The 27,469-nt window shown below is 38.0% G+C and overlaps 1 protein-coding gene across 1 annotated transcript in view; it reads right to left on the bottom strand.

Moving 5' to 3' along the window:
• SWAP70 (switching B cell complex subunit SWAP70) overlaps window positions 1-26,732 on the bottom strand; it is a 61,189-nt gene extending 34,457 nt beyond the window's left edge. Inside the window, exons 1-2 of the mRNA XM_006203519.4 lie at window positions 26,536-26,732; window positions 9,094-9,234 (exon numbers count right to left, since the gene is read on the bottom strand). Coding sequence (XP_006203581.1) covers window positions 9,094-9,234; window positions 26,536-26,634 — 240 coding nt within the window. The 5' untranslated portion in view covers window positions 26,635-26,732. The remainder of the gene's footprint in view (window positions 1-9,093; window positions 9,235-26,535) is intronic.
• Window positions 26,733-27,469: the final 737 nt, after the last annotated feature.

The raw sequence follows: 27,469 nt of genomic DNA, 5'->3' as shown, positions 1-27,469 counted from the left end.
TTGGACATCTGTGAACCTGTCCTTGCCATCACAGAACTTATACTCCAAGAAGGTAATAAGGTATCAAACTATACAGCAATAACACAACCAACTACCACCTACATGATGAAAACTGTGGTAAGAAGGAAAAGCACAAGATGCTGTAAGCGAACATTACAGGAAAGCTGGTTAACCCTGGAGTGGGTGGGGTGCTACCTGGAGAAACCTCCCTGAGGAAGTGACAATAAAGCCAGGGCCTAAAGGATGAACAGGAATTAGCTGCATGTTATGGGTGGAGGAAACCTTACAACAGAGGAAGCAGCATGTTTGAAGGCTCTGTGGCAGGAAGAGCCTTGGTAATCTGAGGAAGACCAAGGTGGTTGCACTGAAGTGAACAAGAAGGGGAGAGGAGGAAGAGGAGGCTGGAGAGGTTGCAGAGGCCAAATAGAACATGGCCTTGAATTACATGAAATGGGTGTTAGACTTACCTAGAAACAACAGTAAGCCACCGAAGGGTATGGATTCAATATTTAATGCTAGCTCAATTAAAAATAAATCTGTGCTAAAGCATTACTGAAGAGAAAGAAAGAGGCTGGAGGAATAACTCTCCCAGACTTCAGACAATACTATAGAGCTACAGTCATCAAGGCAGCATGGTATTGGTACCAAAACAGACATATAGACCAATGGAACAGAATAGAGAGCCCAGAAATGAACCCACAAACCTCTGGTCAACTAATCTTCAACAAAGGAGGCAAGAATATACAATGGAATAAAGACAGTCTCTTCAGCAAATGGTGTTGGGAAAACTGGACAGCAGCATGTAAAACAATGAAGCTAGAACACACCCTTACACCATATACAAAAATCAACTCAAAATGGATTAAAGACTTAAACATAAGACAAGATACAATAAACCTCCTAGAGGAAAACATAGGCAAAACATTATCTGACATACATTTCAAAAATTTTCTCCTAGAAGAAATAAAAGCAAGAAAAAACAAATGGGACCTAATGAAACTTACAAGCTTCTGCAGAGCAAAGGAAACCAGAAATAAAACAAGAAGAAAACCTACGGAATGGGAGAAAATTTTTGCAAGTGAAACCGACAAAGGCTTGATCTCCAAAATATATAAGCAGCTCATACGACTCAATAAGGAAAAAATAAACAACCCAATCCAAAAATGGGCAGAAGACCTAAACAAGCAATTCTCCAAGGAAGACATACAAATGATCAAAAAGCACATGAAAAATGCTCAATATCACTTATTATCAGAGAAATGCAAATCAAAACTACAATGAGGTATCACCTCACACCAGTCAGAATGGCTGTCATTCAAAAATCCAAAAATGACAAATGCTGGAGAGGCTGTGGAGAAAGGGGAACCCTCTGACACTGCTGGTGGGAATGCAGTTTGGTGCAGCCACTATGGAAAACAGTGTGGAGATTCCTCAAAAGACTAGGAATAGACTTACCATATGACCCAGGAATCCCACTCCTGGGCTTGTATCCAGAAGGAAATCTACTTCAGGATGACACCTGCACTCCAATGTTCATAGCAGCACTATTTACAATAGCCAAAACATGGAAACAGCCTAAATGTCCATCAACAGGTGACTGGATAAAGAAGATGTGGTATATTTATACAATGGAATACTACTCAGCCATAAAAACCGACAACATAATGCCATTTGCAGCAACATGGATGCTCCTAGAGAATGTCATTCTAAGTGAAGTAAGCCAGAAAGAGAAAGAAAAATACCATATGAGATCGCTCATATGTGGAATCTAAAAAACAAAAACAAAAACAAACAAACAAAAACAAAGCATAAATACAGGACAGAAATAGACTCATGGACAGAGAATACAGACTTGTGGTTACCAGGGGGGTAGAGGGTGGGAAGGGATAGACTGGGATTTCAAAATTGTAGAATAGATAAACAAGATTACACTGTATAGCACAGGGAAATATACACAAAATGTTATAATAAATCACAGAGAAAAAACTGTGACAATGAGTGTGTATATGTCCATGAATGACTGAAAAATTGTGCTGAACACTGGAATTTGACACAACATTGTAAAATGATTATAAATCAATAAAAAATGTTTAAAAAATAAATAAATAAATCTGTAAATTGAAATAGTCTCTAGATCTGTTCTAATTATAAAAGGTCTAGAAATGTACTCCATACTCCATCACATCTACAATTACAAACTGTGCTCCAAAATCCCAGTTTATATCACACATACTAAATTGATAGTTTCACATCTAATAATAATGGCTGCTAGTGGGTTCAAGATGTCCAAATGGAAGATAATTTCTTAGAAAAGAAATGTGTCGAGTTGTTCTTACTTTTAACATATAATTGCTTTACACCAAAATTCACACATATAAAGAATAAGACAGTACCTCAATGCTGACTCAAAGTACTAAAAGCATTTATAAAAGTAAACTCACATGTTCTCTAAACTATAATTTTCACACAAACCAGTTCAAGGCTAAAGTTCTTATGGCACAGAGACAGTTCTCAGAAGACGGAGAAATTGGCTAATTTGTTGCTTTAGAAAATGACCGTAGAATCTTCTTTCTCAGAAACCATTCATACTCTTTGATTAATAATTATACTTCAAAAATGATTATAAATCAATAAAAAATGTTAAAAAAATAATAATTACACTTCAAATAATCTATCCTAACAAGAAAATCAGAGTAAGATAAAGATTTACCTGGGATAATCATTATTTCATAAGAGCAGAAAAAAATTAAAATAAAATAAAATAAAAGTCGACCAAAACAGGAATGGTTATAAAGTCACGATACAAAACTATTATACAGCCACTTAGCAGCTGGGTGACCTTAGGCAAGCAATTTAACCCAAGGCCCAGTCTCTTCATCTTTAAAATGGTGGTAATGATGGTACCTAACTCACAGAGTTGACATAAGGACTTAATTAGAACACTTATTTAAAACATTTAGTATACTTCAAAAAAAAAAACATTTAGTATAGTACCTGATTCACAGCAGATGCTAAATAAATGTTAGCACTTTTATCTTTATACTCAAGTTTTCAAAAAATAATTTAATGACAGGAAAGGCAATATTAATGTTAAGCATTTAGTACAATCCCAATTTGAAAAATAATACATACAAATGTATTTTAGAAAATAAAGACTCAAAGCAAACACATCAAAATGTAGACTGACTGTGTCTAGATGGTAAAGTTACGGGTGATACATAATTTCTTAATAAGTTTCTTTTTTTCCCTTAATTTCAACAATATCCTATGTTACCTTTACAATAAAAAAAAGAAACTTTAAAAATAGTATTTTGTATTAATTATCAGAGAGAGGCAAATCAAAACACAGTGAGATACATATACTTTACACCCATGAAACGGCTATAATCAAAAAAATAAAACAAGTGTTGGTGAGGATATAAAGAAATTAGAACCCTCATACACTGCTGGTAGAAAAGTAAAATGCACAGTTGCTTTGGAAAGCAGTTTGGCAATCCCTCAAAAGGTTAAACACAGAGTTGCCACATGACCCAACAATCCTATTCCTAAGTATATACCCAAAAGAACTGAAAATACACAACTACACAAAAACTTGAACATGAATGCACACAGCAGTGAATTCATAATAACCAAAAAGTGGAAGAAACTCAAATGTCCATCACCTAACTAATGTGCAAACAAAATGTGGTATATCCATAATGGAATACTATTTAGCCATAAAAAATAACTGAAGTACTGTTGTGTGCTGTAACACAGATGAACCTTGAAAAAATGATGCTATGTGAAAGAAGACAGACACAAAGGCCACATACTATATGATTCCAGTCATATTATTATATGAGTCCAGAATATGTAAAGCCAAAGGGAGGGAAAGTAGATCAGTAGTTGTCTAGGCTTGGAGGCGAGAAAAGAGTAAGTGCTCACGGGTATGTTTTTTTGAGGGAGGGTAATGAAAATATTCTAAAATCAACTGTAGTGATGGCTGCACAAAAAAAGTGACTACACTGAAAACAACCAAATTGTACATTTTAAATACTTAAATTGTATGGCAATTGAATCATATTTCAATAAAGCTGTTATTTTTTAAAAACTATTTCTTTAAACTACATCACTGCTGGCCAAAGGCATCAGTGACGTAAGTCATCCATAGCTCTCAGTATGAAACTTCTTTATTTTTTTATTTTTTATCTTTTTTAGTATGAAACCTCTTTAATCACTCAGAAGTCTTCAATCTTGTGTAACTCACAAACATGATAAAAATGTAGAGTCCAACTTGGCCATTGTGCTAAATTAAAACTATGTAACTTTCAGGCAACGATGAAAGAAAAAATAACATAAGCTAAAGGACAGTAAGAACGAACCGTACAAAAGCATGGTTTTGGAGATTTAAGAGCAGTACCACTTTCTATCTTTTTAAATTATTTTTTGTTAACCTCTTCCTATTAAATAATAGTTGTTAGGCATACATTTGCTGACATTTTGAGTGCTGAAGACACATTCATTCCACTACCAGAAATCTAAAAACTCACTTTATGGAAGAACTATAACTAACACAGGAACAGTAAGCATCTGATAAGAAAGTATCATGTCCAGCTGAAGAAAAAAGAAGGTAGAGACTGCTAGACTCTACAGAAGGAACATTATATTGAATAAAAATGTTTCTTTTTGTGTGTTTTTCGTTTGCGTGTGTGTATGTATGTTTCCCTCCACCCCCAAAAGAGAACCAAACAGAAGGATTATGTTAGAAAGCAGTAGATTCCCCAATTAAGACTTGGTTTTAATCATATAGCCCAGACCAACTTTTAACATACAGAATTAGGGGGAAAACTGACAATGATTTGGACCAAAAAGCCTAACAGGCATTAAATCTCATGAAAGATTTATACTGCTTCATAAACATGTTGAAGCAAAACTAGTTTTCGATGAAATCTACTGGGGCTCAATAGTAAAAAGGTAACAATATACCACCACTTTCTTCAATTATTCATCATCAGATAATCCAGGCATAATGTCTCTTTCCCCAAAAGAAGTGGAAAAGGCTCACAAAATATTTTTGCTATATGTTTGTAGAATTCCATTCTTTACTACGAAGGAATTTAACAAACAAGCAAAAAAAAAGTTAACACTCAGCAGAGGCAAAATATTTGATACAAGAACAATAGGCAAATTAATCATCTGAAGTCTCAGGAAAGCTGAAAATAAATTCTATCAGTGTGAAGATCAACAGGAATGATTCTCTCTGAAGAAGCAAATATAGAAACCAAATGGAAAAAAATTATTTTTACAAAGCAAGTTTCATTATAATTTATCTCTTGGTCCCAACCCCAACTCTTCTAGGCAAAGGCAGAAAACCTCTCAAACAACCTGGGGGGAAAATGACCAAAATGAACATTAAGGAACACTAGATACTAATTAAGAGAAAAGAATCTCCTTAAAACACTTGAGAAAGAAGCTAAGGAAACTAGACAGAGGCTGAGATAGTCTGAGATGGTCAGAATGGCTTTTAAGCCACTCCACCCCTTCCCTCACCATGCCACCCCTGCCCCTACACACCCACTAACTGGAAAAACATAGTAATTTTGGAAGGGAGTAATTAATCCCTCAATAGTACACACAATTAAAAAAACACTGGGCTAGAAGATAAACAGTTAGGTTCAAAATCTACTCCTTATTAGCTAGGCAACCTTACACTGTTTCCTCCTGAGTTAGCATAAGAATTCCAGTTACACATTGCAAAATAAACATGAGGATCAAATCAGACAGTATATAAAACCACATCATGCAAATGTTTCATCATTATTTCATGTTTTCTTTACATAACTGATGACAATCTTTAAATTTTGTGCTAACATTCTTCAGTCGCTATTGGCATTTTTTTAACCAACTTTCAAAACAAGTCACTAATCTTTGCTCAATTTAAACCCACACCACGGAAATCTTGGCTGCTTTATTTGGATTGAAGGACTGGCAAAATTCCACTCCAGGTGGCTAAGCAATAATAAACAAGGGCTCACTGTTTCATCACATCCTCACTCACTCCATGAATAAGTTTTTCTCTAAATTTAGTGTCTAATTTCAGACTTTTAAAATACCACTCTATTTTCTTCCCCAGCTACAAAACTTTTGAATATCAAAATACAAAAACAAAGAACATTTTAAAACTTAAAAATTCAAGATGTTTAAAGAAAGTTACATCCAGGAGAACAAAATGCAGCATTAGGGTACAGCACCTTCAAGATATTAAAACGTGTTTGACTATCCACACTAGCCCAGCCCACACAAATTCTTGCACTGGAAAACAAAGCAATTTCTAGATTTCTCAGAATTTCTCAGCATGCTCTATATATTTTAGTAACAGACATAATTCTGCTTACTGTCTTTAATTTTTAAGATTAAACACATGCCCATAGGAGGTCATCAAATATTTGCTGAATATAAGACATATTTACTGGACAAATTGTTTTTGTTTTTTTTTTTAATTTTTTAAAAAGTAAAAATACGATGAGGTCATAGTGTCTGTTTTAAACATATTTTTATATTTTAAAAGTAGCAAAGACAACAAATTTTTGTTTTTATTGATTTAAAGTCCACGATGCCCAAGTGCTAACACACACTTTAGAGGGAAAAATTAGGGAACTAGGCTTTGTCCTAGAGGCACAGAGAAAAGGAGTCCTTTGGGTTTGATGGTCCAATGCAAACTGACTGCCTTGTTTCCAGGTCACAGGGCTTAAACTGGATTAAAACAGGTGTTGGAAGGGAAAAGGGGGGATATACCTAATTTTGACCCCTTCTTTGGGATCTGGGCATGCATCATATCCTAACCAGTTGTCTCAGGGGTTATTAATGGAGTGTAAATGGTTGTATTCAAAACCTCTTGACTTTTATTTAAATTAACGCAGAAATATCAAATGGTAAATTCAAGGATTCTGAAGCTGCTGTAACTATTCATGGCTAAGAGAACTTCTGTAAAACAGAGAAAGACAAATACTGTTATGTTCTCACTTATATGTAGGATAGTGAAGAATGAACCCAGAGAAATAAGAGAGTAGAATGGTCAGAGGCTAGGGTGGGGCTGAGGGAGGGAAAATGGGGAGATGTTGGTCAAAGGGTACAAATTTCCAGCTTTAAGATCAATATGGGGATCTAGAGCATGGCATTGTGACAATAATTAACAATACTGTATTATATACTTGAAAGTTGTTAAGAGAGTAGATCTCCAAAGTTACCACCACGAAAGAAAAAAAAGGTAATTATGGGAGGTAATGTTAACACAACTAACCTTATTGTGGTAATCATTTCGCAGTATACACATTATAATCATCACGTTGTATACCTTAAACTTACATAGGTTAAGTGTCAATAATATCTCAACAAAGCTGGGGAAAATTTTTCTAAATAAAAAGAATTTCTTCACAAACAAAATAAAGACATATTTACTTATAATACAGCTATAGAACACAAATGAGCTACCTGATAAATGAATAGAACAGCAGCCCCTAAAAGCTCCAGAAGATAGTACAGCATCATACTATGAAATTCTGAAATCTCACACATCAGCTTCTGTATAATTTGATTAAATCTTTTTATCATGATATAATTCACATACCATAAAATTCACCCCTAGTGAATTTTAGTATATTCACAAGGCTTTGCAACCATCATCACTATCTACCTCTAGAACATTTTCAGCACCCGAAAAAGAAATCCCAAACCCATCAACAGTCACTCACCATTCTCACTTCCCCTCAGCCTCTGGCAGCTATTACTCTACTTTGTAATTCCATTTGCCTATTTTGGACATTTCACATAAATGGGGCCATACAATATGTGGCTTTTGAGAGTTTGCTGATGGTGTGGTATCATTCTCTGCAATTTTTTCTAATTTAAAGCATGACCAAGGCAATGTTATCATCTCTGCAGGGAAAACACTTAAAAATATATATATATATAATATATATACATAAGCAAATAAAAAGCAGAAAATTTATTGTGAAGCTGATATGGAATAATAGGTATAGGCACAAAGAATACTACCTAAATGAACACACTGTAATTTTGACAATCTTTGCTACAAAATTTCCGAAAAACATGTGATTTTTAAAAAGAATGTTGACCAACCACCAACTTGATTATTATGAATTTTAATTACTGTACTTTGCTATTATAAAAAGATACTTAACTATAAAAAGAATTTATACATATAAATAGCAATAAAAATTTTTTTAATTCATAGAAAAATATGTTAATAGTTATGGTATTTATGTAATTACAAAATAGACTTTTTAAATGTACTTTATTTTTAATTTAAAAGTATTATCAGTCACTTTATGAAAAGTATTTTTGAAATAAAATCAAAAATTTCATGCTTGGTGTTATAAATAAGCAAAGAATTCCCAACCCTTCACATGCATATATGCACATTCTTAAATTACTTTCATATTTAAACTAAAGATACATGATATGGAAAGATGACACTAAATGTACTAAATGTACCGTCAGTTTAGATTTTTTTTAAAAAGGACATTAAATTCAACACTTTAATATGTCAATTTTAAATTATCCAAACCAAGAGAGAAACTGAATCCGGCAGCAAATGCCAATAGGTTATATTTGGCTTCCACACACATTATAGGTTTTTGCAGCATCTTTACTCATCCATACCCCAGAGGAAACACCCAAGCAGTACCTGGAAAAGTCTAGGATGAAAACTTTGCTTCATAATACCTATATAGTAAAGATAATTAACATCCCATTTTACTTCATCATACCCATGCTTTAATAGTCATTGCTAGTACATGTGGAACCAGAATCTAAAAAGAAAAAAAGCTCCCTGAGTAAAGACAGGTACAGATTAATACAAAATACAGTCCTTAATTTTAAAAAATAAGCCAAGTTATAAAAATATCAAACCAAGTTTTAGAAGGTGGTAGAGGAGAGGGAGAAGTAGTAAGCACTGTCATCAGTCTCTCATTCTTTCTTTCCCTTCTGATCTAATCTCATGATGCTTCACATCTAAACTCCTTAATGAACTCCCTATTAGGAGCTGTGGAAATGTGCAAACCAAACAACACAGTAACACAATCAGAATCATACCTTTTCCAAAATGAACTTGTTTAAATACGGCATGTAGCCCTGATTGGAGACAGGCCCCTCATCATCATCCCTGAAGTGCTCTTCAAGGGCAACAGGGTCATGTGGAACCTTCAGCACCGTGCACAGGTTATGGGAAAGGACCTACAGGGGAAAGAGAGTAGTTTAGAGGCATCCACTAACCAGCACGTAGCACCTTCATCATCCGAACACAAGCTCCTTGCCCTGGTAAGAGAAAGACAGAGAATAAACTAGCAAATATGGGGTGAGCACTGCTCAGCTGCCAGCTTCCCACCTGTTACCCACGAGTCTCTCATTCCCTCCCCAGTTTTGGTTCACTTCAAACAAGTCTCTCTTACGTGCCTACAATGAGCCGGACTCCATGTAAGATTTGTGACTATCAGACTCCTTGTAGTCTTCTATTAATTGGCCCACATTAGAAAGAAAAGGGGAGGAGAAAGAGCAAGAGAATGTGATCAAAATTAAACTTCTCCCCAGAGTAGAGCAGAGCCAGTCAATCAGAGCTGTAAGAGGAAGAACTGGTAAGTACTGTGCAGCTGTAGCCGGGGGTTCTAGACAAGGTAGCTGACCCAGGCCACCACCACCTCTCTGGGCTTCAGTTTTCTCATTTGTTCAGTATAAAGGGCTGGGTTAATACACAAACATACCAAATGTTAATTAGTAATCTCTAAATGTCCAAACTTCTCTAAAATTCTATGATGCTAGGCTAAGCTTTCAGGATAACTATATGAGTATAAATATAAAAAGAGAAAGAAACCAAGGGCCCAGTTTAGAAATACAAAAAAAATCAATAGCAAAAATATCTCAGGAGTCACCAAAATGGTTGAAAATATTTTGTAGAAAATTTGCACTCTGGTCTTGCAATAATAAATGCATACTCTAACATACAGGTAGTTGAGTTGGCAGCTTGGACTATTTTAGTACTAATCTTGTTTCACAGTAAATGAAAATTTAAAAATAAAACTTAAATCCCTTCCATTTCATTTGTGCATTCTAAACAGGTCAAATTACATAGCTAAGACTGTACTTCCTCTAACAGAGAATCGTATTAGATGCTAAATCCCAGGTTAAAATAGTCTCTATTTTTCTCAGCGCCACCCACTTAATCACTTAAGGAGTCACATTCAACTCAATGAACACTTTCAATTCCTTAAGCAGGTCACTTTTTTCTGCTTATATATATTTCAGTTAGGATTGTTTAAGATTGAAAATTAATCTATAAAAAGCATATTTGCATATCTTCTTTCTACATTTGTTTTGTTTCTCAAAGCTTCATTATGTGGAGATCCTTTTCTACATGCTCTACTGGTTTTAAGGAAGTAAGTAAAGGAAAGGAAGTAAATTAACAAATGGTTATAAATGAAGTAATGAAGACTTTTATCAGCCCCACAAAGCAGTCTGTGTTTCTCAAGCAAACCCTCTATTTGCCAGTAGTAGAGCACATGAAAAGGGCACGGTGGAGCTTTTATTAAAGAATCTTGCACCACAGTCAGCAAAATCCTGAACAGATATTGCCTTTCTCTACTAACCTAGTAAAACCTACAGAGTAATTATCTACTCCCGAAGAGGTTTTGTGGGGATCAACTTAAAGAATGCAAAGTGCTTAAAAACTGTAACACATTACAAAATATAAGTTTTAGAGAAATAAAAAGCATATTCCTCAGATAAGGCTCAAAAGTCATTCCAGTTTTAAAATTACTTGGGGCTTTACCCAAGTAAAAATTCCCAACCAATGGCTAACTTATGGTACATCCATAAAACGTTAAGAACAATGAGCAACTCACTGTGTAGTGACATAAAAAGATCTCCAAGATAAATGAAGTGAAAATATACCTAAGACTGTGTATAGCATGCCATCTTTTATGTAAAGGGAATAGGAAGGAAAAAATAAGAAACTCTAGAAGGATATGTAAGAAACTACACAGCAGAGGGGAAAACTAGTTTGATTGCAGACCAGGAGCAAAAGACAACTCTTCACTGTACTTCCCCTTTTTATTAAGTTTTGAAAAAAAGCTACCTATTAAAAAAAATGTGCTACCTATTTTAAAAATTAAGTGTGTGTGTATATATATACACACATAAATAAATATAAACAAATATATAAAGATATATATTTATATATATAAATGGCCAGCTTAAGATCACATAGCTAAATCTATTTATCTTCAAAGTCTATACTTCTTCTTCTACATTAACCTACTCCCTAGAGATTATAAAAGGAAGACATATTCCACAGCAATATGCCATGATTAACAGACGAATAAGATGTAAAGGCAACAAACGAGTTTAAAAAGAATAGTGTGTGCTACAGTAACTTCATAGATTAAGTGAAATGTAACCTGGGCCTTAAAATAAGGACAGCTTTTGGATAGGAAAAGGGCAATTGGAAGGCTTTCCAGATAGAGAAAAAACATGAGAAAAGTTACTGATTAACACAAAATCCTCAAGGCACAAAAAGGAGACACTAATCTCTCCCACATGCACCCCTTTCTCTGCCTTTGGGTTTCATACATCCTCCAATTAAAGTCCTGGGAGCAGCCTTATTGATGCCATATTGTCATCCTTCTCATCTTATAGATGGTGACTACTGGCTCAAAGAGATTGAATTTCTTGACTAAGGTTACTTAGCAGAACTGAGACTAGAACTCAGGTTTTGTAATACCTGGTCATACACTCTCTAGTAATAAGGAACATTATGTTTCTGGTTTTCTAAAGTCAACAACATCTCTGTGTAGGTGCTTAGTTTGATTCAGCGATCTCGCTGAAGATTTAGATTTGAACTCTAGACTTCAGCCTTGGACAATTAAACAGCACTTTTGTTAAACACAGGGATTACTGAATTCATTGATAATTTTCTTAACCACCTTTATTTAGTTAAGCAAACTGTGAGGGAGGCAGTACATTATCACAAAGGACCCTGGAGGAGGAGACGAGACCTGAGTACCAACCCTGTTTATGTGGTCTGTTCCTGTTCAGTGGTTTGCCATTTGCCCTTTTTAACTATTAGATATTTTGCTACTTACTCGCTTAGTCCCAGTATCCTCACTGCAAAATGAAGTGTTGTGGACTTGTCTCTAAATATAATGCTTTTAAAGGCCAATCCTTAACTGTCAACCCAAACTCATTTCATGAATTCAGCAGAAAGAACTGTAATTTAAATCAGAAATTCAGCTTTTTTCACTGTTAGCAAGGCTCAGAATTGGGAAGTCTTCCCCAAACAAAATAACAAACTAAATAATACACAAATGAAAAGGTTTTATAACTAAAAGAGAAAAAAAAACTGTGTGCTATCTTTTAAAACTGCAAAAAAAAAAATACATATATATATATATATATATAAAATCAGCAATGTTCATAAAAGCCTAGACAGTATCTCAGGTTTTTTTAAGTAAAAAGTAAAACATATAATGAAATCAAAATTCTGAAGGCCAGAATATAAACTAGTAACAAGTAAAAGCCCCATAAGCTTATACAGCAGTTCATGCTTTTTAGAGTAGATTCACATCATCCATTAGTTGGTTTTAGTCTTGCCCCTGGGAGAGCAGATATTATTGCTATTTTACAGATGAAGAGTCTGAGTTAGAGATGAGGGGACATCCTCAAATCAGAGTTTTATGTGCAGTGAAACTAGGACTAGAACCCAAACCTTCTACTTTGGTGCCCTTTTCCTGCTGTGCCGCCTTCCCTGTCTTTCTGGAAAAAGAGAGCCCTGCCTATACAAAAGTGACTCTGGCCATGTGTGCATGTTGCCGCTAAGGTGCAGGGATGAACTGGTGTCCCCGCAGCCCCACCCGGTCAGTTCTCCAGCATCCAACAAGATGACTGGAGCTATTCAGCAGAGCCAAGATAAACCCAGTGTTGAAAAACCATATTGGCCTCGAAATTTGGGATCATTCTCTCCTTGGGAGCCCTCATCTCCCAGCACCCGCCTTTGAGGGAAAGTGTTCCAAGAGGCACTAGCCTCGTCTCCAGACAAGGAAGCTGGAAAGTAGATGAGAACAAAAGCAATCAGGAGGAAGGAAGATTACAAGTTCTTGATTTGTGAAAGGACTGCCCCCAAATCACTCTAATCAGAGTTTGCAAGTTTCTTGAGAAAGTTGAGTTTATCCAACTTCGAATGCCTGCCCCTCCAAAGGCCATTCTTTTAGCGCCCACATAATTGCTAAGCAACTTTGCTCTCATTCCCCGATTCGAAGAATAAACTATTGTTACTAAAATAAAAGATCCATATCCATGCCAGACCCTCATCTCTCCAGTTCCTCCAGAGCTGTCTGCTAGTGCCTCTGCAGGGCCCTGGCTGACAAGAAATGACTAATTAGCCGCTCGTGTGGTTTGTTCCTGTTCAGTGGTTTGCCATTTACCCTTTTTTGCATTCTGCTCCAACTATCATGAAAAGAAGTCAAGGATGATGAACGGCCAGACGGTGTTTTAACACATGTGAGAGCATAATGTTCACCCTCCTCCCTCCCAAAGATGTAGAGATTACAAAGGTTCTCTGAAATGAGCCCCCCAGTCACACAGTTTCCCTTTACAGGATGTGCGTAATGGGCAAAATTCAACACTGAGAAAAGGGGGGGGGCGGGGATCTCTATTCCAACAAACTTATCTGAACCAACACAATTATAGAACTGTAATTCATAATGGGCACTCTTTTTTTTAAATGTGAAAATTCCTGTCTGATTTATAAAATTGCAAGCGAATGGCGAATTACCAGAAAACTCTTCCTAACAATGAGCCAGAATGACCAATTTCCTACTAGTGCTATGCCCTGCCTTAAGATATTGTCTTAATGGAAGTCCCACCCCTTAACACATGGACTCATTTTCCCCTTCCCCCGACAACATCCTTTTGTCCTGCTTGTCAATGCCTAAGGCTGGCTTGCTTTCTCTTAAATTATCTTTATTATATTCAGCCTCAGAAGTCTCAGAGTCATCTTTGACTTAGTCCTAGAATGCAATCACCATCCTAGACATTTTTACCAAATTAATCTTCAAGGGCTACTTACCTCACGTTATCACCTTTTCTAAAAGTCATCAAAAGTCTACAGAAGTAAAAACCAAGGAGGCATCTGAGCTCCATATTTAAGTCGTTTGGCAAGCCAGCCCCACTTTACCTTCCTATCCTTATTTTTTCCTAACCTTCTGCACCAACTGTACAAATCTAGCCAAACAAGTGTACTCACTGCACTCCAAACAAGCCCTGTGCCACCCACCTGCCTCCTCCAGGCCTCTGCTCCAACCGTACCTGCACCTCCATTTCTACCGAACGTAAATGCCATCCCTTTCTGACACCTCCACCACCCAAAAGCAAGATGGCCTTTCCCACTCTGCCTTTCCCAAGCACTCTGTATTTCTTATTTTACACGACCAAACATGATTTTTTTCTCTCCCACAGGACTCTACATTTCTGAAGGAAAGGCCCATATCTTACCTACCTCTGCATTCCCACAGCACCTGGCATGCTACTCAGAATGCAGAAGGCTTTCAATAAATGCTGAACAAATTCTTTCTAAAAATTCTCTTTTCACAGTAAAACCATAAAACTTTAATAATGACAACAATCTTAGGAAACACCCTACTTCTATCTCCTTATTTTATATATATAAAAAGACTGGGGCCTAAGACTTACCTAAGTCACACACTGATTAGTAAAAAAATCAGAAACAAGAACCCAAGTCTCCTAAGTGCCTCTCCCACAATGATGCCATGTGCTGGAAACATTCCCTCTGCCCAGTCACATCCTTCAAGACTGGGTCACTCTTCATAAATGCTAGGAAACTTTCACTGTCCCTCTGTCCCCTGAACCCCTACTCAGCACTTAAGTACTTTCTGTTTCATATGCTAGTAATACCTCAGATACGTAACTGCAGCTCAGTGAGGGAGGAAACCCTGCCTAATATTTTTCTTGTCCTTCACAGTGACCAGCACAGGCTAAGGGAGGGCTCAGCAGGAGCATAACACTTACGGACACATTCAGGTAGAACATCTAGCTTAAAACCACCTGTTGTGATGTTGTCCACAGATGCCACAAAACTACAGTTACATGCCCTGGATTACATTCTAAATAAACCAACTTTAATAAGTTATTTTGAATAATTCACTAATTTAGCCCTCTTCAGGAATCAAACAGAATACACTGGTAAATTTGACCACATAAAAATTACTGAATTTCCCTTTAAAAAGAGACATCATAATGAAACAAAATAGGCTAAAGCTCCAATATTCAAATTACTCTTAGAAATTAAGCAAAAGATGAACACCCAATTTAAAAATGGACAACAGCGATGAATAGGAAATTGACAAACTAATGACTAATAAATATAGGAGAAGCTGCCTAACCTCACTAGTAATCAACACAGTGCACACTAAAAGAGATATTACCTTTTGCTTAAGAAAGAATACTTGGTGTTTGAGCAGACATGGAATAAAGACTGCCAACACCCAACACTGCAGAGGGTACAGAGCAGATTTTTCTCCATTATTAGTGACATTTTGGGCCAGGTAACTCTTTGTTTGGGGAGCAGAGAGAGGTGAGCTATGCATTATATTTAGCAGCATCCCTGGCTGAAAACATCAGAACATCTCAAATATCTGTGAATAGGTAAATGGTTAAATAAAGCATGATTCACCAACACAGTGAAATAGTTCATAGCCATCATAAAGGATGGTGTCTGCATGTATGTGTACTGATACGGAAACATGACCTTAACACACTTTAATAGGTTACTAAGGCATATGAAATAGGATTCCATTTATATAAAAGGATATATATGTATCCTTTATGCACACATATGCACATGGGTGCATGCATGTGTATGCACATAGGGAGCAAGGGAGACAGGGAGAGAGAGAGAAAGATGTTAGAAAGATAATCATTGCAAAGTTAAGTGCATCTGCCTTTGGTGGTAGAATTTCGAGTGCGTTTACTTTTGCCTCTATACTTTAAAGTACTGTTTGAATATTCTATGTACTGTCTTCATAATCAGAAAAAGCAAAGCTTTTATATTTACAGAAAATTTAAAAATTAAGTACGTCTGGAGGTTCCAGCTTGAGAGCACCAATGACATTATAAAACATGAAGAGATCATTGTAGGACTATAAGGTTGATGAAACTCATTTGAGTCATCCACAAAGAACTATGCTTTACCTTGCCTCTTGAAGAAGCCACACTATGTGCAACAAAGTCTCTCGATCTGAGACAGCCTCCTTAGATTCCAGCTCCCACTGGACCACAGCATAAACAAATGTCTTTAAGACATGAATCACTTATAAGAGAGTTAATTCCAGCTGTATCTACTTCTCCCACTACTCTGTCAGTTCCTTAAAGACAGGGTCTGTGTTCTATCCATCTTGTAATAACAAAACCTAATAAAGTGTCAAGGAGAGAGTGCCTGATGTCAACAAATGTTTACTAAATGAGTTCCAATTAAGAACTTTCTTTCTTTTTTGTGTTTTTTGTTGTTTTTTGTTTGTTTGTTTAGTTTCATTTAGTTTGCTTCTCCATCATCTTTATCTAGATGTGGATCTTCTAATACATTTCACTATACTACCAGTATATTCTTTCCAGAAAGAATGTTTGTTTAATTGGAATCTCTAACTCGGAGCATTTTTAAAGAAAAGAAACAATGCCTCCATTAGTTACTCACACCACCAGAACTAGCAGACATTAACTCACCTGATCTGAGATCCAGTAAAGCAGTCCAGTTCCTCAAAATTCCAGCAAAGATTTTTGAGGAAAGGACTCCACAGGAATCAACAAGTGTATGAGAGAGAAAAGAGAGAAATAAGGTACTTGAATTTAGTACACTCTTCAAGAGGAGACCTGAAGCCACGGTGTACACCCAAGTGATGACGAAGATCACAAATCTGCTGCCCCATCTTCGGACCACTCTGTCCCCCTCTGGTCACTATAACATGGCTACTTTCTATCCCTATCAATCTCATGAAATTACCTTTTCAAAAAAATTTTGTGGCAGACACAGAGCTGTACCACTCAAGAAAGAAACTGCTGCCCAGCTACAAGGAGTGTGGTTAGCTGAGCGCCTCCAGCTATTAGCAACTTCAGAGTCCACCTCAGTCAATGACTGAGCAAGGTGATGGGACCCTTTCTCCCAAAGCGGGCGTCCTCTCACAGGCCATCTTTGCTCCAGAGCTCCCAATTTTGTCAAGTTCACATCATGGCTCGACTGCTCCTTTTCCCAATCCTGCTGCCTCTCCCTTTTCTTCCCCCCAATAAGTGTTTTGCCCCAAGAACCCTCCTGCACTCCCAGCTCTGTCTCAGCATCTGCTTCCTGGAGAACCCAATCTGGGACAGATACCTCCTAAACAAGTCACTCTGCCAAGTCTCTGGCCCTTGACAGTCTGGATCATCCCTTCCTAAGACGTTTTTGGTCCTGTGGCATGCTGTTTTCTAAATTCTACAAAGAACTTACTCTACTTTGCTCTGCTGCAAAGTAGAGTATCTTGATGGGGTCACCTCCCTTACCCTTCATTCTCTCAATCTGGACATTTTCCAAAACCCAATTTTTAGCCCTGAGTTCTTTCCCCTTTTTCTCTCCTTAAAAAATGCTTTAATTCTGACAACATTGAGTCACTTCTTCTCTAATGACTCTCAGATCGCTTTCTGGTCTCGATCTCTCAGCTGAGCTCTGGTTTATGTCACTAACTAAGATTAAAGATTTCTATGCTCAACGTGCCTCACATTCAAAAACATCCAAAGGAGAATTCATCACCTTTCCCCTCAAAACAGGTTTTCTACTCTGACTGTGATACCACCATTCCCTTAACAACAAAATTACAGACTTTCCTCTTCTTGTACTTTTTTAAACTTATACTTTGTCCTATTTCTAGATCTAAGTCAGCCCCACCAATGCCAATTCCTCTCTCCACTGAGTGAGTGTCTGCCGGCTTACGTCTAAACAGAGAATGTGGGGGCTGGCAACCAGGACTCCCTGCCCTCAGCAGCAGGTCCCACTCTCCCTTCTGAGACCCTAACAAAGAGCTGCTGTATACTGAGTGGTTATTATACTCACCAGGATACGACCATTGTAAACACATTAAGCTAAAACAAGTTAAATTAGAAATCTAAGCCTCGAAGATCTCATCTGCTACTCTACATTTTGCAAATGAGGAAAATGAATCCAGCAAGGAGAAGGAACTTCCCAGACCACACAAATCACAGAGCACAAACAAGTCTCCTGACCTCCTAACCAGTGCTCTCTCTCCCGACACTTCCTCTTGTTCCTCCCAGGGATTTAGCGTCCAAATCTTTTATCACAGATGTTCTTATAAAGGAGTTTCACACATTCCTTAAGGTCAGTGACAAATGTCTATTCTTCTAGAAGCATTCTCTGACCTGACTCCTCCAATCCTCACCACAGGCTAGGTAGGTTCCCTTCCTCTGTGTTCTCTGGGGCCATGTACTTTCTTTTTCTCAATGAATTTGAATTTTCAATTTGCTCCATGAAGGTAGGGAGCATATCAGGTTTGATTCCCACTGCCACCATCCCAGTCCAGCACTCAGTGATTTTCATAATAGCCCCACTGACTGGTCTCCCCATCTCCAGCTTCTCACCTCTGACTGTCACACCCACATCATCAGAATAATCTTAAAACTCTACTTTTGTCATAATATCTACCCAAAAAGTTTTAATAACTCCCCCTCTTTACAGGATCTGTTCTAAAGTACTCGTCCTAACATAGTCAATTAAAAAATGTATTTGTTCTATTCTATTCTGTGCAAGAACAAAACCATCTAAAATGTAACACCATCTCCCTTGAAAACTTAATTTTCCAATATGCCTCAAAACAAAAATTCTTTTCCACCCAGAGTAAGTTTTGGCTCTTGCTCTTGTCTACAGTTGTCACCACCTTACCTGCCATCTTCTGTGACTCTGCTTCACAAGATCTGCCTCATTCCCTCCAGAAGCAGCTGATGTTCCAATCTCCACCAAGAAATTTTTCTGGTCTACAACTGTCTTCATCTTTTTCTCTATTTCCTTTAAACTTCTACAGCAGCTTCATCCAATAAAAATATAATGCAAACTACATATAGTATTAAGTTTTTAATAGCCACATTTTTAAAAAGTAAAGGGAAATGAGCAAAATTAATTTTACTAATATATCCAAAATACTTAACTTCAACATATAATCAATATTTTTAAATTATTTTAAAGAGATCTCTTGCATTCTTTTCTTGTACTAAGTCTCTGAAATCTAGTGTATATTTTATACTTACAGCACATCTCAATTTGGACTAGCCACTTTTCAATGCTCAATAGCCAAATGTGGCTGAAAGCTAATGTACTCAACAGCATGGCCTATGGCACTCATTTCCCATACTGTCTAGAACTTTCTTACATGTTATCTTGTTGTAGTCATTTCATGTATTATCTTCTTTACTAAGGTAAGGGACAATGTTGTATATTTTTCACTTCCCCAGCATCCCTAACAAAAGGTACAGATTAAAACCTTCAAATTTATGTACTGTTTTGTAGATCAATTTTTTTCAACATCAGTGTTTGGTAAGAAATAGGTGGCTAGTAAATGTTCTATAGTCACACAGATGCAGGTTGTGACCTGCATCTATTCAAACATGTATGTTGTTAAAATGTCTTATTCCCATTTAACAGATAATCTTAAAATACAAGAAGCAAAGCAAATTCCTCAAAGTTACCCAGGTGAAGAACTTCAGAATTCCAACCTTGTTCGATCGACTAACAACCTAGTGTCCCATTACCAAACAACATTTTCTCAAATCACCACTGAAGAAGAGCTGAGAGTTGAGTCAGCTGCCCACCAGCTCATGCTCTCAACTCCAGTGTAACAGCACCTGGCTGAGACATCCAACATCCTGTGAACTAAAAGGACTGATGGGGATGTGCTGTCTGGTAAGGCAGATAGTGCTTCATCTTCCCAGAGCTGCCTATCCAATGAAATATTATACCTTCAACACTGCCCATCTGACCAGGACAACCTTCATCCTAACTGCTGTCACTTCGGGTTGGTATTCCATGCCCACATATAACACTCTCCTGGAGGTTGTAAAGCTAATGATTCCTAAAGTAGCAAAAGGTAGAGAAGGCACAGAGGAGTCTGAAGATGAAAAAATTAGTTTTTCCAATATTTCAGAAATCTCTTCCAAATTGTCAGACCTCCTTATACGAAATTCAATCATATGCAGATTTACTCCCAAATACTTTTTCACAATTAAACAATTAATTGATTGCTGAGAACTGCAGGTTGAAGTAGACACAGATTGGGGGGAAAAAAAAAGAAGGAATCCAAAGGTAGAATGAGAAAAAGCAAATAACACAGAAAGCAGAGCAGAAAAACAGATTTATGAAATGAAGCCTTGGAGAACATAAAAGGAAGCTGAGGCAAAGGCCTACCTGAGGCCTATGTTGCAGGAAGGGACCAGGGACACATGTAAGAGGGAATGAGGAAGCAAGTCTGAGTACCTACAGTTCCAAAGTGTTAATAATCACTGAGGGGATTATAATAACCCTCCTGTTGCGGGGGATGGGAAATACCAACTCTCTGAGGGCAAACTGAGTAAGTGAGCAAAGGTCACTCAAAGTCTCTTCTGTCTCTAGCTTCCAGCTACGACGTACCTCTGGGACTGCAGTAAGACCCCAAAGGAAATACAAAATGGGGACCAGGAAGGTAAAGAGCCTCTGAGTCATAAGATTAGAAATGCACTGGCTATTAAGATGTTAGTCCCCACACACCAAAGTGCCTCACAGATTGCATATTATCTTCAATAAAGCAAAAGTTAACATGTATTTAAAAAAAAACCAAAACCTTCCAAGCCACCTCACTGAAAAGTTTCTAGCAAGTAAGAAATGGGAAAAGAAATGATCCAGAATCCATTATTATCATTTTAGGATTTTTAAATGTCTCTTATATCCTCTTTATTTGGAGAGTTGTCTTTACTGTTGTATTCTGCTGAAATATAAAAAATATTTACAAAGACTTTCACAGGCTCACTCATGAGTCATGCTTTTTTAATTAGACTTTTAGAACAGAAATAACTTTAACCACAAGGGCTAACAGAAACATAACACCAAAGATTAGGGAGGGAATACTATACATACCAAGCTCACAAGAATTGACCAAATCTTTTACATTGTGTTTCAAACAATAAAAGCCTTTTACTGCAACTTGCTTCCTTCATATTTTCAACAGACCACTGACCTAGCTCAATTACTTTTGTAACTAGCAAGGTTAAAAATTTTTGAGGCTAAATGCCTACATGAAAACAGAACACACGACATTATTCACAAGATATGCAAACCAACTGCAAGTGCAAAAAGTAAAAAACATTTAGTTGAAAATCTATCATTGAGAAATGAATAAAGATTCAAACCACTCATGTTGTTCCTCAAAATGTTTTATTTAGATCCTCACTAGTTGTAAGCTCTTTACTTCAAAAGGGTACAATTTAAAACAAAACAAAATAAAACCTGTGTTTCTAAAAACAACAGGATAAAAGTGAAGCCAATAAGTTCATTTCAAGACATTTCCAGCACTGACATGTAATTCAAACTGCAACCATAATTGTAAAGTTATAACAGAGGCTGCAAAAATATCAGTAGATTTTGCTATATTTAAGAAGACAATACTTAATATAATAATAAGAGCATTAACTTTAAGGTGCATTTTTATTTTTTATAAAATGAGGAACAATGGTTACCTCCAGGGCAGGTAACTAGTGTGGGCCAGGGCTTGGAGGAAACTTACTTTTCCCTTGTGTAAATGCCCTTTTGAATTTTATGAATTTTATACCATGTGTATATATGAACTATTTTAAAAATTTCTTTTTGATGTACATCTGTTTAAATGATAGGCTTCATCATTTCACCTTCTTGGAATTGCATGTATTTCTAAGTAACACTGGAGATTTCGTATCTTTCTGCAAGACCACTGAAATTCCAAATAATATGAAAATAATTTTTAAGTATCAGTAGAGAAGAAAACAATTTTTGCCTCTCCTTCAGATATGCCCAATACCTATTTCCCTTAAGACTTTCGCAAATTTACCCCACAATACTTGTTTCAGATGGCATATTAATAAAGTTTCCTAAAATATAGAATCCACACACCAATGTCCCTCATTAAAAATTAAAGACAAAATTTTTTCACCGAAGAAAATACTGGTGAAAAAATTTCTAACATTAAGCTCAATGATATTCACTCAGCCACCTATATGGCATGTACATAGCACCTTCCTATAGATATAATGAAAAGTTTCCATCAAAATCTCAGTAGCTTTTTATCTCTCATCAGTTATCATAGAGTATACTAAAATTGCATTCAAAATGAATATAGTCTCAAACTATACAGTACGTCCTAAGGAAGTACTATTCATGAATCCAAGTTTAAAAGCAAGTAAAGAACGTGTTTCTGAAGATCTCTTTCCCCACCATTAGCTTATTGCTATCTACTTCAGCAGCTAAAAAGTAGATTTTAACACAACTAGAAAAAGCTTAACTTAAAACAATAACTTAGTTCAGTATCCCTCTGTATTCTATCTAGCCTGAAAAACAGAGTCACAGCAAATCCATATGACAACTGAAAAAATGAGATACCGTCTAACAATCCAATTACAAATTAAACTAATATAGCTGATGACTTGTATGGGGGTGCACGACTGAGTGTGGGTGTGAAGACTTGTCCAGCTGCAACTCAGGTGGGGAGCCAGAAAGGCCACAACTGGAGCCAAAGAGACAGAGGTCCCCTGGAGAGGGTGAACAGATTGCCAGGAAGAAGCCCAAGGAGATTACAGGGAATGTGGGAGGAAGAGGGGAAAAAATCAAGGTCAGGAAAATGAGACAGAGGTGCTTCTCTGTTTTTTGGAGGGCATGAAAGGGAAGGTACTTTGATGAAGATCAGATATTGACCTGTAATGACCTCATGCCCAATTGTTTTAACAAGGAAACATCACTGTGACTAGAGGACAACTCTTTTCATAACATTCCTATTTCTATTAAAAACCACATCCTTAGTTGAAATTTGAGAGATTCCTGACTTTGTCCTTTCCATTTCTCTTCACACCCAATGATGGGTTGAAGTGTGTGGACAGCGAAGTTTCTTTCTCTTCCTTCCACCATCACTCCCCTTTGCTCCATATCCCCACCCCACTACTTTGCTCATCCTCACCACGTCCAGCCCTCCATTACTTCTCCTCTGAGCTATTTCAATGGTTTCCTAATTCTAATCTGCTCAATCTGTTCCAATCCACTACATATCCCACTACCTAAGTGACTTCCTAAAGTGCAATTCTGATCATGGCCCATCAGTCCTCAGAAAACTTAAAGATCCAATGGCATCTATTTAACTACCTTGGCACTCAAAAAGCCCTTGATGCATTAACCCCAGTCTAATTCTACAGCTTTATTACTAGCAATAACTCCTTCTTATACATACACGTCATACTCATATGCTACACACCAATCAAAATAAGTTACACAGAAGTCCCTATAAATACCTGATTAATTCCTGTCACCTACAATAGTTCACAGGGATCCTGTAGAGATAAAAGCAGTCAACAAATATCCATTCAAAGGAAGAATGAATGAATAAATGAATAGAATGGGTTTAATCCTCCCCCATTTCTACATAATCATATCCTAGCTTTCTTCAGAGGTCATTTCAAGTTTTTTCATGAAGTAATTACAACAGTAAAAAGTACTGGTCTCTTCCTCTAAAATCTCATGGCCTCTTATCTTCTATCACATTCAACATCTTCTACCCAATAGTATTTCTGTACTTCTTATCTCAACCACCAGACCTTACATTTTTTAAGGCTAGGGTAATTGTCTGAGTAATATAATCTCTATATATACACACAGAGAGAGAGAGAGAGATTAAGAGATAGACTTCCCTAATGGTTGCTATTCTTTTAGTTTGACTACCAAAATTTAACTCTTTGAAGGCAAAAATGTATTTCTTTTTTCCTCACCTTTACTACTGTATCACCCTTAGAATTAGGCACAGTATCTAACACATGAATTGTCACCATTCACTGTGTCGAAAATTGTGAAGGTAATTCCATAAGACAAGTGTCAAAAGTATTTTAGAATGCCCATATAGTTTTCCAAAGCGACAAATTTTAACCTCATTTTGGATATGTAATTTTTAGTCTGCTATTTAATAAGCCAATCAAATGATATTTCCTCCAAGGAGGTATCACCTCTTAAGAGTGTAAAAATACTAATCTTTTTATGAAATTAGCATGGTACCTTACACAGACTATACACAAAAAGTTATTTATGAACAAATGAACAAATGAACAAATAAAGGCAAAAACTCTACTCCTAGCCAATGGATCAATGAACATTGAACTTGAGGGTCAGAACTCCCAGAAGGAGACAACTAAATAGAAACTTCTAAATATTTCCAATTTCAGAAGCACTGGCAAGATGAACAGAATGGAATCAACCCCAAAATCTCTCAGTTAAGCAGACAAAAGAGATAAAATACAACTGCACATTTGTATTATCAACATCTTGTGGGTGAAAGCCATGAACCAGAATTTAATACTTCCTGCCAAGCTTGCAGTAAAGTATTCTCTGGACACTTTTTCTATAAACAGCCACAAAGACAATTTTGAATGTTGCATAACAAAAGTAATAGAAAATAATTCGTTTCTGCCATCAATTGAAAGAGAAAAAAAATAGAATAACAAACAGAAACCAAGTAGTACAATGGTAGCACTAAATCTAACCATATCAATAACTAAATGTAACTGATCTAAACACACCAATTAAAAAATAGATGGTCACAATGGATTAAAAAAAATAAGACCCAATTACATGTTATCTACAAGAAACTCACTTTGAATATAAAGGTATAGGTAAATTAAAAGTAAAAACAGTAAAGAGTAAAATGAAGCTCTATTTATAATCAGTCAAAAGTGGAAATAACACAAATATTCTTCCAGGGTGAATGGAATAACTATGGTACATCTATACAATGGAGTATTACTTAGCATTAAAAAGAATTACTGACACACACAACATGGATAAATCTCAAAGGCATTATGATGAGTAAAAGATGCCAGTGTCAAAGGATCCATACTGTAAGGCTCCATTTTTTTTATGACATTGTGGAGAAAACAAAACTATTGCAATTCAGAACATTTCACTGATTGTCAGCAGTTGAGGAAGAGGGGGAAGCACGAGGGAACTTTTGGCAATGATGGAACTGATGGACCCTTGATTTTGGTATTAGTTATACAGATGTATATGTTAAAACTCATAGAACCATCCACTAAAAAAGTCAATGGTACTGTATGTTAATTTTAAAAATAAAGTCAAATAAAGATTAAGTGGATGATCTCCATGGGTCTTTCCAGACTATGATTTTATGAATGAGAAAAAGAGGAGGAGGGTAAAAGGAAGACAGGCAGAATGCTAAGCCCTCCTGTCATAAAAGCCACTGGTCATAAGAACCTCCTGATTAATGCACAAAACATACAAAGCAAACTCAATCTTCAGAAATTCATTCTCAGAGGAGGCTAAGAAAACCAGACATTCAGATCCAAAATGTGTATATTTTAAAATGCCTATGAATGGCTCTTCTTGTCTGTTTCCGTATTTCACACTTTCAAGAACCGGCCAATTTCTCCTGGCTAAGTGCCACTTGCTCTGCTTGGGGTTACTCAATTTATAAGCATTTCTTTATTTATACCTTATAGTCTCACTTAATGACGGGGTCTCTGGCAGTCACAATGAAGACTGCAAAGGCAGTTGCTTTTACAGGGTGCCAGAAAGATCAGAGTTCCTCACCCGGAACTAAGGTCCCTGTGAGACAAGGCACACCCTTGACTCGTTCCAGACCTAAGGACGCCAGGTCTTCCTCACTAGTCGGAAAGCATGCCCCACCGCCAAAGCACCCCAAAGGAGGAGGCCTCTGGGGACCGGGCTCTGGGGCACTTCTCTCTTCTCAGGCCTGTCTGGCTCCCTGGGGTGCAGCTGGCCGTTCTGAGGACTGCCCCGGTGCAGAGAGTGCGCCTTAGAAGGCTCTGCACAGTCACCTTGGGCAAGTTCCTTTCTCTCCCAGAGTAAGGAGGAAACTCCTGAAAAGTTTCCTAAGGGAGCTTCCCACCGCCCTCTCCGAGTCTGAAACTTTCTGGGCCTCGAGCACCAACAGGGAGCCTGGCTCGCCCCTCACAGCCCTCACCCCCGCCGTCCCTTGCTCATGCGGAGCCTTGAGAGGACTAGCGCACGGTCCCGAAAGCAAGAGGGAGGAAAAAAAGTGCCAAATCCGGGTCTCTGGCCCCTCCATCCCTGAGCAGGCCGCCTCGCCGCATTCCGGCCCGCCACTCCCTGTGGTCCCCGCCCGCCTGTCCGTTTCCAGCCGTGATTAGTTGAGCGCGCGCCGGGGAGGACCGAGTTGGGGGCCGGGACAGGGGAGCGCCCACCTTGAGCTGGGACTTGGAGACCTTGCCGCTGTGGTCCAGGTCGAGCGCGGTGAAGGCGTGCCAGATGGCTTTAAGCAGCTCGTCCTTCAAGCCCCCCATGGCCACGGCCCTGCTATCCCGACTGCCGCCACGGCCCCACCAGCTACTCCGCGCGTCTGACACCCCTCGACCTCTATCGCCACCGCCCGCTGCGCCGTCACCTGATCGCGGCAGGCCCCGCCCCCTCCAGGCCCCGCCCACTGGGCGCCCGCTGGGAAGCTCTCTCCGTGGCTGCAGCGCGGGGTCGGGTGGTCTGCAACTCCCTGCTGGTGAGAAAGCCAGGTCTTCTTTCCCGGGTAGGACGGCAAGGGCCACCACTCATGCCCCTAGTGCTCCCCGGACCAGCTCGGGCCATTTTCGGTGTTCGCATGCCCCCCAAACAAGAGCCCCTATCCCGAGGAAAACTATGAGAGTCGGGGTGAGCAGAACTCCCCGGGTCCAGCCGCCGTCCCGCTGTGAAGAAGGGAGCCCCGGTCCTGCCCTGGGGACGTGGTCACTGTCTGAGGATACAAGACAAGATCCCCAAAAGTCCCCGGGCACGGTCTCAAATGCTCACAGTCTCTAGTGTCAGAGGGTGGGGAGAGGAAGGGGAAGCAGGGAAAGGCCTAGAGGGAAGTTGGCTCATTCCTTTCACAAACTTTTTTTCTTGTTGCCTACTGTGTAGTGGACTCCGGGGGGGCACAGAGATGAGGTTTAAGGTGGAAGAATCAGGTATAAGTCAGAGGGTCAGGCAGTCTCTTTTCTAACTCTCAGCTATTGAAGGTCAGTTCACAATTTAGGCAGGGTTTGATGTGAGTAATTCTGCTGTTCTCTGGTGTTTCTGTGCTTGCATAATAGAAGGCCCAGAAGGACTCCAGCAAATCACTCCACCCATCTTACTAATCAGAATGGGTGG

Source organism: Vicugna pacos, chromosome 10 (assembly GCF_048564905.1).
Source record: "Vicugna pacos chromosome 10, VicPac4, whole genome shotgun sequence".
NCBI classification, from domain to species: Eukaryota; Metazoa; Chordata; class Mammalia; order Artiodactyla; family Camelidae; genus Vicugna; species Vicugna pacos.
The sequence above is the reverse complement of the archived record's forward strand: the minus strand, read 5'-3'. Positions and strand labels throughout refer to the sequence as shown.